General features: G+C 42.1%; 1 protein-coding gene across 1 annotated transcript in view; it reads right to left on the reverse strand.

Annotated features, from left to right (window-relative positions):
* CMTM4 (CKLF like MARVEL transmembrane domain containing 4) overlaps window positions 1-11,366 on the reverse strand; it is a 30,461-nt gene extending 19,095 nt beyond the window's left edge. Inside the window, exon 1 of the mRNA XM_081202729.1 lies at window positions 10,358-11,366. Within this exon, the coding sequence (XP_081058855.1) occupies window positions 10,358-10,543 (186 nt within the window). The 5' untranslated portion in view covers window positions 10,544-11,366. The remainder of the gene's footprint in view (window positions 1-10,357) is intronic.
* Between the last annotated feature and the right edge of the window lie 2,212 nt (window positions 11,367-13,578).

The raw sequence follows: 13,578 nt of genomic DNA on the forward strand, positions 1-13,578 counted from the left end.
TTCAAGTACAGGGCAAAAAACAATTAAAGGACAATTAAATAGGCTACAAAAAGCCCTAAGTATGGCAAAAGTATGGCTAAGTATTGAGGGATAGCAAAATAATAGAAGGAACTGCACTAGGGCTACATGAAAGAAGTTAAATAAAGTAGACTTTGTTTAAATTATCTGAATAGATGCTTAAACCTTTTTCTCTTTCATATTATATTCCATTTGTTTTGGTGTTACCTTCCACTAACTTTTTATCTGTAATAGAATGAATAGGAATCATGAGAATAGAATGAATAGCAACCAAGTGAAGAAGCTGCTGTTTGTGGAAATTGAGTGAAATAGTGGAAGTTAAGTGCTTGGGATGAAGATGCAACATTGGGACTCCAAAGAGGTTGCTGGGATGAGGAAAGCAGCCTAAGATCTTGTGGATTTCATCCACATGAAGATATCTCCTTTAGATGCAGACATTCCAAAGCAGGAAGGGGAAACTGTAGCCCTCCAGATATTGTCAGACTCCAATTCCTATACACCTCAGTCTTCCCAGCCATCATAGTTAATCGTAACTTGTGATGGGAACTGTACTCTAGTAGTATCTGGTGGGTCATAGGCTCATCAGTATTTTCCTAAAACACAAACTCAGAATGCAGAGAAAGCGTATTGAAACTACTTCTATTCTTTCTTGACTCTCACCCATTCCTTTCCCAAATGTCTCACTCATTAGAGCATGACATATACTATTTGACTCAATTGCACAGATCTCAGGTCAAACTAATAACTCAACCAGAAGTGGTTCTGTGCCAGCAACATCTAAACATCCTCTTTAACCCTTTGCTTACTGCAATATTGAGCCATAAATAAATAAATCCAAAGACCACAGTCATAATTGTACACTATGTCCCTTTCCCTAGTTTCAAGCAGCAAGAGTTCCCTTTAAGAAACACAGAGTCTAGGCTTGTGGAAAGCAAACTTTAAAATCAAATCAATAAGAGGCTGAGAGGACTCCACCTATTTGAGGTTTAGAGATTGTCATTAACTTTGCACAATGAAAATACCTTGCCAGCCAAAATGCCTGGCTGCATGGCCTACACACATACAAAAGCAAGAAGTCGGGCAGAGAAAGAGAAAGCTTTGTGGCAAATTACTTCAACATGTTCAATATACCAGCAACAGTATTTTCTACCAGATAACCTGTAGCTAACAATTCAAAACAGGCACTCAATGCTACAATCTATAGAACATGACATGCTTTAGGGAAGTAATGCACTACAGGAGATATTGATAAGTGCATTAAAATCCTGGACTGCTCAAATAATAGCTCTTAACTGTGGTTTGGACACACTCAAAACACTTCAGCAGCTTTTTCAAAGGACTTTTGAAAAACTACCTTCTACCCTTGGCTGAAACAAAGCCACACAAATGTGTTTCAAATTATGTCCCAAAAGTACACCCTTCCACTGGCTGGTGTGTGTATATACTGTGTGTGTGTGTGTATATATTTGTATGTATATATATTTCATATTCCCTACAGTTTTGAAGCTTCCCGCCATAATGTTTAAGCCATCTGCCAATAACATGTCAGAAGGCCTCCAAAGCTGTAATAGTACTAACTATATCATATTTTTTTCCATTGGGTGAGGAGGCCTCTAGCAGATCTTTTCCAAAAAGATCACAAATTTCTAACAAAATGAAGGTATGAAAGATACAAATTTCCACTTGTTATTTCTTTAGCCACCCAAAACAAGTCTAAATGAATCCTAGAGAACACAGAAAACACTGATGACCGAGGCATGTACAACTTGTTGAGAACCCCTGCAACTAGAATATCTCCTAAACTTCCAGTATCAGTCGTTTCATTTGCCTAGTAATCTTAAATCAAATGGTGTCAGTGAAGCCCAGTTAACACCCAGGGTATGCCCCGGATTAAGACACTAGACTGCAATTTAGCAGAAGATGCAGTTTTAATTTTAACCAGAACAAGGCAGCTTGCATGTTGCTTTTGACAACCAATAATTTGTTTCTGATACATTTGGAGATCACAGTAAGAGTCCCATTCTGCTCTAAAAATAATTTCATATTCTTCAATCACAAACCTTGCATTTCACAGCTCCAAAAGCAAGCTACACAGTCACACAATTTTCATGGCTTCACAATGTGGAAAGATGTGCACAATGCACATCTGTCTGTGTTGTGAAGGGATAAGAAAAACAGGAGTTGGATTCATGGAAAAATGTTGAACTCAAGGAAATGGGTCATATGAACAGTCAGTGAGACACTGATGGAAAGCTATTACATGAGGAATGATTCTCAACTGAGCCCTGGAAACCCCTATCCGATGGAATATTCACAAAGATCATTTCTATTTTCAACCACCAACTTGGTATGAAAAATAACATTATCTAACTGTCCCAGTTTGCACACAACATTAAGCCAAACCATGGCTAAGTTATCATTGTGTGAGCATGCAGGAACTCAGAGAAAACTGCAATGCTTCACTCTTCACCTTGTCCCACAACTGCTGCACTTCCCAGAGCTATCATTACATCCCAACACCAGCTTGTAGTTTATCTCCTGTAGATAAACCATTAATGGTAAGTCAAGAACAAAACTAGCTTTTTCTGGATCAAGACAAATCATGACCCTGGGTTCTGACAGAATTATTATTATTATTAATACCCTGCCCATCTGGCTCGGTTTCCCCAGCCACTCTGGGCAGCTTACGACACATATAAAACATAGTAAAATATCAAACATTAAAAACTTCCCAATATAGGGCTGATAAGCCAACCATGAAGCTCTCAATAACATAGCAGCAGCAGAACCAGGGGAGGAGCAAGGTGGCCATGATTTTTCCTGTGGGTATCTGTATGCTCATTTGTTTATGTCTGCTCTGCTCCCTGATATAAATTAATATTTGGTATGAAGAGGCATATTATGTAGAAAGGCAAGTTAAGCGTTACAGAATTAACCAAGTTCTGAATTGCCACTGAAACCTTTCTGGTCTTTTATGGTATAAAAGGAAGCCACACAGCTACTCCTTCCATTTCACATGCCCTGAAATTTTCATTGATTAATGCTTCTGACTGCCAAGTTTTCATGTTTTGCTCCTTAAATATAAGGGCTATAAACTTATTCTTTAAAATGGAAATGGAAATACTCAAAATTCTCCTCAGATAACTGCACTCCATGGTCACAGTAAACTCTGAATGACGTCTCCATCAGTACCCATTTAAAAACATATATTTTTGTGGCATGCTGACACAATAGTTTCAGCAATCCCAATCTGTATTAATCTCACCTTTTGTTTATGAACTCTCTGCCGCTGGTCTGAGTTTAAATAAGATGTTAAGACATTTCATAGAATCATAGAGTTGGAATAGACCACAAGGGCCATCGAGTCCAACCCCCTGCCAAGCAGGAAACACCATCAGAGCACTCCTGACATATGGTTGTCAAGCCTCTGCTTAAAGACCTCCAAAGTAGGAGACTCCACCACACTCCTTGGCAGCAAATTCCACTGTCGAACAGCTCTTACTGTCAGGAAGTTATTCCTAATGTTTAGGTGGAATCTTCTTTCTTGTAGTTTGGATCCATTGCTCCGTGTCCGTTTCTCTGGAGCAGCAGAAAACAACCTTTCTCCCTCCTCTATATGACATCCTTTTATATATTTGAACATGGCTATCATATCACCCCTTAACCTCCTCTTCCCCAGGCTAAACATGCCCAGCTCCCTTAGCTGTTCCTCATAAGGCATCGTTTCCAGGCCTTTGACCATTTTGGTTGCCCTCCTCTGGACATGTTCCAGTTTGTCAGTGTCCTTCTTGAACTGTGGTGCCCAGAACTGGACACAGTACTCCAGGTGAGGTCTGATCAGAGCAGAATACAGTGGCACTATTACTTCCCTTGATCTAGATGCTATACTCCTATTGATGCAGCCCAGAATTGCATTGGCTTTTTTAGCTGCCGCGTCACACTGTTGGCTCATGTCAAGTTTGTGGTCAACCAAGATCCTTTTCACATGTACTGCTCTCAAGCAAGGTGTCACCCATCTTGTATTTGTGCATCTCATTTTTTTTGCCCAAGTGCAATAGTTTACATTTCTCCCTGTTAAAGTTCATCTTGTTTGTTTTGGCCCAGTTCTCTAATCTGTCAAGGTCGTTTTGAAGTGTGATCCTGTCCTCTGGGGTGTTAGCCACCCCTCCCAGTTTGGTGTCATCTGCAAATTTGATCAGGATGCCCTTGAGTCCATCAGCCAAGTCGTTGATAAAGATGTTGAATAAGACTGGGCCCAAGACAGAACCCTGTGGCACCCCACTAGTCACTCTTCTCCAGGATGAAGAGGAACCATTGATTTGGGTTCGGTCAGTCAGCCAGTTACAAATCCACTGAGTGGTAGCATAGTCAAGACTGCATTTTACCAGCTTTTTTACAATAATATCATGGGGCACCTTGTCAAATGCCTTGCTGAAATCAAGGTAGGCTACATCCACTGCATTCCCTTCATCTACCAGGCTTGTAATTCTGTCAAAAAACGAGATCAGGTTAGTCTGATATGACTTATTTTTCAGAAATCCATGCTGACTATTGGTGATCACAGCATTCCTTTCTAGGTGCTCACAGACTGTTTGCTTAACGATCTGCTCCAGAATCTTCCCTGGTATTGATGTCAGACTGACTGGGCGATAATTATTTGGGTCCTCTCTTTCCCCCTTTTTGAAAATAGGGACAACATTTGCCCTCCTCCAGTCTGCCGGGACTTCGCCTGTTCTACAGGAATTCTCAAAGATGACTGCCAGTGGTTCTGAGATCACATCTGCCAGTTCTTTTAATACTCTTGGATGCAGTTCATCTGGCCCTGGAGACTTGAATACATCTAAACTAGCCAAGTATTCTTGTACTATCTCCTTAGTTATACTGGGCTGTGTTTCCTCTGCTGAATCATTTGCTCCAAATTCTTCAGGTCGGGCATTGTTTTCTTTATCAGAGAAGACTGAGGCAAAGAAGGCATTGAGGAGTTCAGCCCTTTCTGTGTCCACTGTTTGCATTTCACCATCTTCTCATCTGAGTGACCCCACTGTTTCTTTGTTCTTCCTTTTGCTACGGACATACCCATAAAAGCCTTTTTTGTTGCTTTTAACCTCTCTAGCAAGCCTGAGTTCATTCTGTGCTTTAGCTTTTCTGACTTTGTGTCTACATGTGCTGGCTATTTGTTTGAATTCCTCTTTGGTGGTTTCCCCCCTTTTCCATTTTTTGTACACATCCTTTTTTAATCTTAACTCAGTTAAAAGTTCTTTAGATAGCCACCCTGGCTTCTTTAGGCACCTTCCATGTTTCCGTCTCATTGGTATTGCCTGAAGTTGTGCTTTTACTATCTCCCTCTTAACAAACTCCCAGCCATCACGAACTCCCTTTCCTTTTAGTATTACTGTCCATGGGATCTCACCCAGCACTTCCCTAAGTTTTATGAAGTCGGCTTTCTTAAAGTCAAGAAATTGAGTCCTAGTATGCTTGGCTGCTCCTTTCCGCTGTACAGTAAACTTCAGAAGAGCATGATCACTCGCGCCTAATGATCCTTCTACTTCTACCCCACTAACCAGGTGATCAACATTGGTTAGGACCAGATCTAAAATGGCTGTTCCTCTTGTTGCTTCTCCCACTTTCTGGACAATTAAGTTGTCTGCAAGGCCAGTGAGGAATCTGTTTGACCTTATGCTCTTGGCTGAGTTTGACATCCAACAAATATCCGGGTAACTGAAGTCCCCCATTACTACTATCTCCCTTCCTTTTGCATGCTTGGCCATCTGTTCCAGGAAGGCATCATCTATGTCCTCCGTTTGGCTTGGGGATCTATAGTAAACTCCCACAATGAGGTCTCTGTTATTCTTCTCTCCCTTAATTTTGACCCAAATGTTCTCACTTTGGCTTTGAGGTTCTAAATCTTGGATCTCTTCACAGGTATACACATCCCTGACATATAATGCCACTCCTCCTCCTTTCTTGTCTGATCTGTTTCTCTGAAATAGATTGTATCCCTCCATTATTACATTCCAATCGTGGGACTTATCCCACCACGTTTCAGTGATGCCTATTATGTCATAGTTAGTTTGCTGTACCAAGAGCTCAAGCTCATCTTGTTTATTTCCCATGCTTTGCGCATTAGTGTACAGACATTGAAGTCCATTAATCATTCCCCCGTGCCTCTTATTTAAGGATTTTTTCCTCCCACCACTAGGTCTGAGTGCTGTTTGCTCCATTTGGTCTATGACATTTGAAAACATGTTCAAAAACTGCAGCTCATACCAAATTTGGCAGCCAGTTTATTAACTGAGACCATGCTGTCTGAGCACATAAACACCAATTCTAGCTCAACTACACTTCCTGCAAATTTGTTTCTGAACCCAATTCAAAGTGCTGATTTGACCTATAAAGCCTTATAGAAATGTCTGAAGGGTGGCACTAAGAGGCCGGGTCTTTCCAATGGTAGCTTCCCTACTTATGGAAACACACCAACCTGTCATCTAAGAGGTTTCTCCAAACATACACAGATCCTAAAATTATTTTAAAAGAATGGAAAAGTTAGCAGCACTTTTAAAAAACAAAAAAAAAAACTAGTAAACCAGGGAACCAAGGAAAAGGAAAATTGGGCCTTCAGCCACCCCGTATCTAAACAAGGAGTAAAATTATCTAGACCACACATGTATTTAAATACCACTCCAAATAAATTTATGCAGAATGCTTTTTTTTTTTTTACAGTAAAGACAAATTCACACAACTAGAGTCTCCCATTATCAGACCCTACACTATTCTAGGAATACAGATACAAATAAATTATATGGGTGTGGTTAACGATATGGTTCCTTCAAACATGAACAGTGTCCTAAGTGACCTTCCTATTCAGGATACATTCCAGTGACCATCCAGAATGCTTTTATGTCTCTTGCTAAAGCTAAACACAGTTCAAGCCCCACAACTGGAATAAGAATTCTGAGTATTAAAATATGCAAATTTATAGGGCCGTTTATACATTATCTGTCCCTATAAACAGCCTAACTGCAGCTTTTGTACCAGCTGAAACCTCTGGACCAGGCCCAAGGGTAGCTGCACAAATAGTGCATTGCTGTAATCAAGTCTTGAGGTTACCAATACATTAATCACGGTGGTCAAGCTATTCCAGTCCAATATTAGCTGGGGTTTGCTTACGAGCCATAACTCGTAAAATCACCATGGTATGGTGTGCAATGGGAAGAGAAAGTACACAAACCCAAAGTTCCTGGATGATTATGCATGCAACACAAAACTATGGTTTACTGTCAGAACATTTTTTTGGTGCTCCTTTGATCTGTACTTCTGAGCTTGAAATGTAATTTAAAAAATAACCTGTATTCCAGCAGCACATTGTTTAAACACACCGATAAGAACAGTGGCACCTAAGCAAAGCACACAAAGACAAGCAACACTAAGCCAGTCTAAATACCCTCTCTCACACACATATCCTTTTGCCAATTACCGGTACATTTACATCAAGAGACACATGGAAGATAGAATATGGACACAATGTTAGGATATAAATCTGAGGTGCCACTCAAAGGTTACAATTAGCAAAACACAAAATGGCACCAAGCCAGGAAAACAGAAGCTAATGTTCACAAAAATAAACAATACTATAGCAGACTCAATACACAAGATTTTATTTTAAATATTTTATATCACTATTTTAAAAAATCAAAGCAGTTCACAACATAAAACATACACTAAAACCATTTAAAAAAAATTAAAATATCAGAATTACTTTGTAAAAAGTCAGTAGAATTCAGTGTTAATGATTAGGATTAGGTGTGTTTTCAGGAAATGTCCAGAGCATGCTACTGTCATTGTTCCCAAATAACTTGGGGGGAGCATCCCAGAGGAAAGGTACCACCACAGAGAAGGCCTGTTTCTGACAGGTAGCAATTTGCAGTTCATGGCACAGCTAACAAGGTGTCCCATGAAGATGCAATTGGTCTGTACATGAGGAGGCAGTTCTGTACATAACCTGTAACATTAATCACATTCTGTACTTTTCACGTTTAATAATCATCCACCACAACTATTTTTATGACTCCCAACTTATACTATCATCTTTTATGCCAGAAAACAATGGGGGCCATCATAACTGATTCCAGCCACAGAAACATTTTGAAGTCACACTGCACTTGATCCACATGGCTTGTGATCGTGCAGATAGATCAACAATTGTCTGATCACAGGAAAGTACAAGTCGGCAACCTTGATTTCAACCCTTGCTAAATCAGCTGATCTTATCAATGCTATGATCTATCAGAACAAGGATATTGAGACTTTTTTATCACAAAGAGGCTACAATATGTCAGCTTGTGCTTTTTAAAACAATAGTTTCTCAAGAACATATTTAGTATGTAGAAGGCACTTCTAACTCCTCCAAATCAAAGGGCCACAGAAACATGAAGATAAAAGTATTTTAATGGTGCAGTTCTGTGCAACTTACATGAGAGTTTTACTGAACTGGTACTTAATTCTGAGTAAGCATACATAAGACATATTGTGGCACAAGTCTTTATAGATCAAAAGACTACTAAGTAGATTAGTGATGGGAAAACTCTGACCTTCCAGATATTGTTGAACTACAACTCCCATCATTTATAACCATTGGCTATGCTGGGTTGCACTGACAGGACAACAACATGTGGAGGGCCACAAGTTCCCTATCCCAGAAGTAGACTGGGTGCATGTCATACTTAAAAGACTAAGATGATGATAGGAATCATTGGGTCAAGATGAGAAATCAGACCGTGCAAATATATCCACCCAACACACCCTAGAAAAACAGGAAAGGGTAAGAAGATGGAACAGGTGACCTTCTAACATCTAACTGCTGTTTTTTCATCCAGTCACAAAAGGTGACCTTGAAAGATTACATAAATCTTCACCTATCATCTAACTGCTTGCTCCCTTTCCCTCCCTAATTCAAATTCTTGCCCAACAGGATAAAATCTGGAAGGAATGGTGATACCATTGCAGAAAAGATGGGGAAAATGTATCCTTCCCAAAAAAGAAAAAACTTAAGTAACAGTCAGAAGAATAGAAAGGGAAAGACCAGTGTTACCTTACTGATGAAATATCTAGAGAGAATCAATACATAGTTGTGAAATTTGCCTTACATTTAAATCAGACATTTTCAAAGAGGGATGATTGGGGCAATATAGAATGCTGCATTTATTTTAAATGTAACCCATCCTTCCTCTCAAAAGGGGTCAGACAGGTTTACTTCTCTAAATCTAAGTCTGGTAGCAGTTGACAAAAGAAGCCTTAAGGAGCACCTTAAAGACTAAGTGATTTTATGTGACAGAAGCTTTTGGGAACTAGCATTTTATCTGATGCAAGAAGCATTATCCTCAGTTGCCAGAGAGACGCCAGCTGTTGAGGAATGTAAGCAGTTTAGCTAAAATAAAATACATGAACTGCACCTTATGCATTTCATGGTCTTTTGCTCCATTTTTTTACAGGGTCTTCTATGCTCCCTCTCCCCCAGGTATGTGTGTATTTGCATCTCTCTACCAACTGGATAACACATCATGCATCTGGAAAAAAAAGTGTGTGCTAGTCTATGAAAGCTTCTGCCACAATGAATCTGTTACATCTTTTAAAAAGTTATATCTATAATCTGCCTGCTGAAACAGAAATCCCACTGAGTTCAATGCAGTTCAACCCTGGGAAACTGGATATAAGATTGCAGCCTTAAGGTACCCCAGGTTTCTCTCCTTTTTTGTTGGCATCTGCCTAATACATTATTCATTTCAGCTATTTTTATCCTCCAGCAACAAATATGGCTAACAAGTTCAGCTAAGAAACCCAGAGAGTGTCCACCACCTTAAAAAAAAAGATTTTAACAACAACCTTAGGAGGTAGATCAAGCTGACTGGCCCCAAGGTCACCCAGGGAGCTTCAGTCCTGATTTGGCACTCTGTAACTACTACTACTACTACTATTGCACTCGAAGCTAACCCTGTGGTATTTGGCTGGAGTGGTAACAGCACATCTGGAGCCTCCAAGCCCATTCTCTATATATGGGAATCCGCGAGAGTCTCTCTGAGAGAATCATTTGGGTTGAAAAAACAAGCCTGGAGGGGGGCGGGGGTGGGAATAGCAATCAGCATGCTATGTGGCTCAAAAAAGAAAAAGGGCGATATTAAACCCAAAAACTCTCGTGTGTGCGTGTACGTGTGTACGTACACACGCGGACACACACGTTAACCGCCGTGACGATAATAATTAGGAACAGCGATAAGGAAAGGCGAGCCCCCCCCCCAGACTGCAAACGAACCCACCCCCCCGGCCGCCGCCGCTCGGTACCCACCACCTGGGCGATCTTGAGCCTTCCGAAGGTGCTCCTCAAGTAATCGGGGTCGCAGCGGAGGCCACGCAGCCCGTGGCCGTGACTGACGGGCTCGGTGGTGGGCTGGTAGGGGCTGCTGGCGCCCGAGATCATGGAGGTGCTCGACGCTTCCCCGTCGAAGCCCTCCAGGTCCTCGGCGCGCCTCATGTCGCGGTTGCTGCTGCTGGCTCCGCCGCCGCCCTCCTCCTCCTCCTGCGCCTGGGGTGGGGTCGGGGCCGCCTGGGAACTTCGGCTGGCAGAGGAGAAGAGGAAGGGGAAGGTCTCCTCCTGGCTTCAGGCGGCGGGCGGGGAGGGCGAGGACAACAACAACAACGGTGGCGGCGGCGACAACGCCGAGGAAGCGGGAGGCATGTTGGGTCGCCGCCGCCGAGGCTGCCGAAGCGAAGCGGACCGCCCTGTCCTGCCCGCTTCGATCCCGTCCGCCGCGGGCGTCTCCCCTCCCCTCAGGCCGGCCTTCCGCCTCGGGAGCCCCACATCGGGCGGCGTCGCCTGGGTCTTCGCTTCCCGCCTCTCTCACGAGGTGAAGCTGCAGCCGCGGCCACCAGAGACGCCGCCGCCGTTCCCGCTGCCTGCCTGCCTGCTTGCCTCTCTCCCTCCGGGACTTGCCGCTGCTCCTCGTCGGCGGAAAGGGAGGGAAGAGGAAGAGGGAAAGCCCGCCCTGAAGCGGAGTCAAGAAGGGGCTCGGCTGAGGAGGCGGCAGCCGCCGTGGGTTCTGCCCCCTCAGGGAAGGTCCTGAGCTGGACTCAGGCCCGGATCCTGTGGGGAAGGCAAGGGCGGCGCAGAGGAAGGTCGCTGCCGCCTCGCCATTTCCTCCTTCCCCGCCAACCGCGAACGCGAGGTAAATAGGGAGAGAAAAATAGGTAGTGACACGCACGCACACAAATATATAGATGCACAAATACACATACACAGAGAGATCTTTATATACACTCTTCCCCCACATATTCAACAGTTAATTTGGGGGAGGCGGGGTTCACCTGTTGAATTCTTAGGCTCCAGATGGAGCAAAGTTTTCAAAAGCCACAAATACTCTCAAAGGTATTTGAACACTTAACACTGAAAATGCTGATACAGTTACACCCCCACCCCAGTCTCCATGAACAAGTCAAGATTACAGTGGTCCAGGCACTAACCCCAAGGTTTATATTTCCTTTGAAAAGAAGGCCGCAGCGCAGATGTCTTTATGACACGTGGCTTATATACAACCCGGAGAGACACGCAGCGTTAACACTCCAAGAGGTTCTTGCTTCTCCCATGCCAGTTTTGGATGCCACCAGAAATCAACCGTGGCCCTCTGCTCAGCTTGCTGCATTTTAAGGGCTGCCACTTTTCTCTCCAGCTTACCTCCAAGCCAGGTGCAACCCTAAACCACAACCCTCCCTCCAACTCTGGTGTTTGTGCTGCTAACTAACCCAGAGCTGACCCCATTGATGACTGCCAGAGAGACTTTGCCTTTTTAATGGCTCATCACCTTGCCTTTTGTTCTCTGTGATGGCTCTTCTCCCAAGTGATTTCCTCAGCACAGAAAAACTAGTTTGACCTAGATTTTGACACTGCTAAATTCAGTGTCTTGCAGCCTCTCTTAATAAGGCAAGCATTGATTAAACTACAATACCCACTAGAACCTGAAAATTATGGAAGAATCTGGCACCCAGGAATTTAGGGGAGTCAAAACACCCACCCACTAACTCTTAACAATATGAGTCAGTTCTTCCTGGTTTTTTGTTGTCTTTATCCAAAGGGAAACCTGCTTTCCTTTGCATCCTTTGAAGATGTCCTTTCATGTGTTTTAAGGCCTTTCTATGCTCAGTAAGCCCTCACAGCTGCAGATTAGAATGCACATCTTACTGGAGGAACAAGTACTAGCCTACTTGGTTGATTTTCCATCTCACATCTGTAGTGAAAACTACTGCCGAGGTGGGTTTTCAGTTTCCATGTCAAAAGGGAACCTTGCATGAATCAGAGATACAACACGAGTTTTAAAGTATTAACACTCCGGTTCTAAGCATGTTTACTCAGAAGTAAGTCCCACTACATTAAATAGAATTTACTCTTTAAGTGCATGGGATTGAAGGTTCAGAATTTCCTATCTATCCAAGAATGTATAACCTGTAAAGTATTCTGGGATCTGCACATTTGCAGCGAATAGCCTTAAAGTGATCTTTATGCTCTTAAATATGATCTTAAATACAGGAATGCAGCTGGAGTGTGTAAAGTGTAACTCAGCCATTTTATAGAACTGTGACACCAAAACAGTGTTTTGGTTTATTAAGGCTGCACTTTTTATGTTATTTTATATTTATGGTACATTGCTGCAGTACCTTCTGGCTGTGGAGCAGTTTATAAAGCTACATCTTACCCAAAAGGCCAAGAAGCAATAAATCTGCAAAATTAATTCAAATAAGTTGGGATTTTTTGAACACAAGAAGGAATTTAAATCATTACGGTTTAAATGGACATAAAATAAAACCTTGCATTAGATACCTGAAACTGTGGGGGGTCACTTACAGTAATGAATTTTAAGACAGAGAAATTCTGGAACAAATTTCTGAAACATGCCTTTGTTATATTTCCTTATAATTACAGGAATTTAAGGTGACATGTGTGAGAGAAAGACAGATATAGATATATGAAACATTAAAAAACCCCTGTAAAATTAACATTGGCAGTAAAAGCAAGAAAACTCACAAAAAAACCCCAGAACTGTCACAGCATTAGATTATACATTAAAGTCTGGACAAATAAAAAGGTCCATGGTTACCCCATAAAGCTGTTTTTAAAAAGAGTTACAGATAGGTAGCCATGTTGGTCTGCCATAGTCAAAATAAAAAAAATCCTTCCAGTAGCACCTTAAAGACCAACTAAGTTAGTTCTTAGTATGAGCTTTCGTGTGCATGCACACTTCTTCAGATACTCTGTGTATCTGAAGAAGTGTGCATGCACACGAAAGCTCATACCAAGAACTAACTTAGTTGGTCTTTAAGGTGCTACTGGAAGGATTTTTTTTATTTTAAAAAGAGATTAGACAAATTCATGGAGGTAAATGCTATCAATGGCTGCTAACTATGGTGGCTATGCTCTGCCTCCACTGCCAGAGAATTATGCTTCTGAAAACCACAGGAGAATGCACTTGTGCTCGTCTTGCTTGCAGGCTTCCTACAAGTTGGCCACTATGAAAACAG

This window comes from Podarcis bocagei (assembly GCF_964188305.1).
Source record: "Podarcis bocagei genome assembly, chromosome: 7".
Lineage (NCBI taxonomy): Eukaryota > Metazoa > Chordata > Lepidosauria > Squamata > Lacertidae > Podarcis > Podarcis bocagei.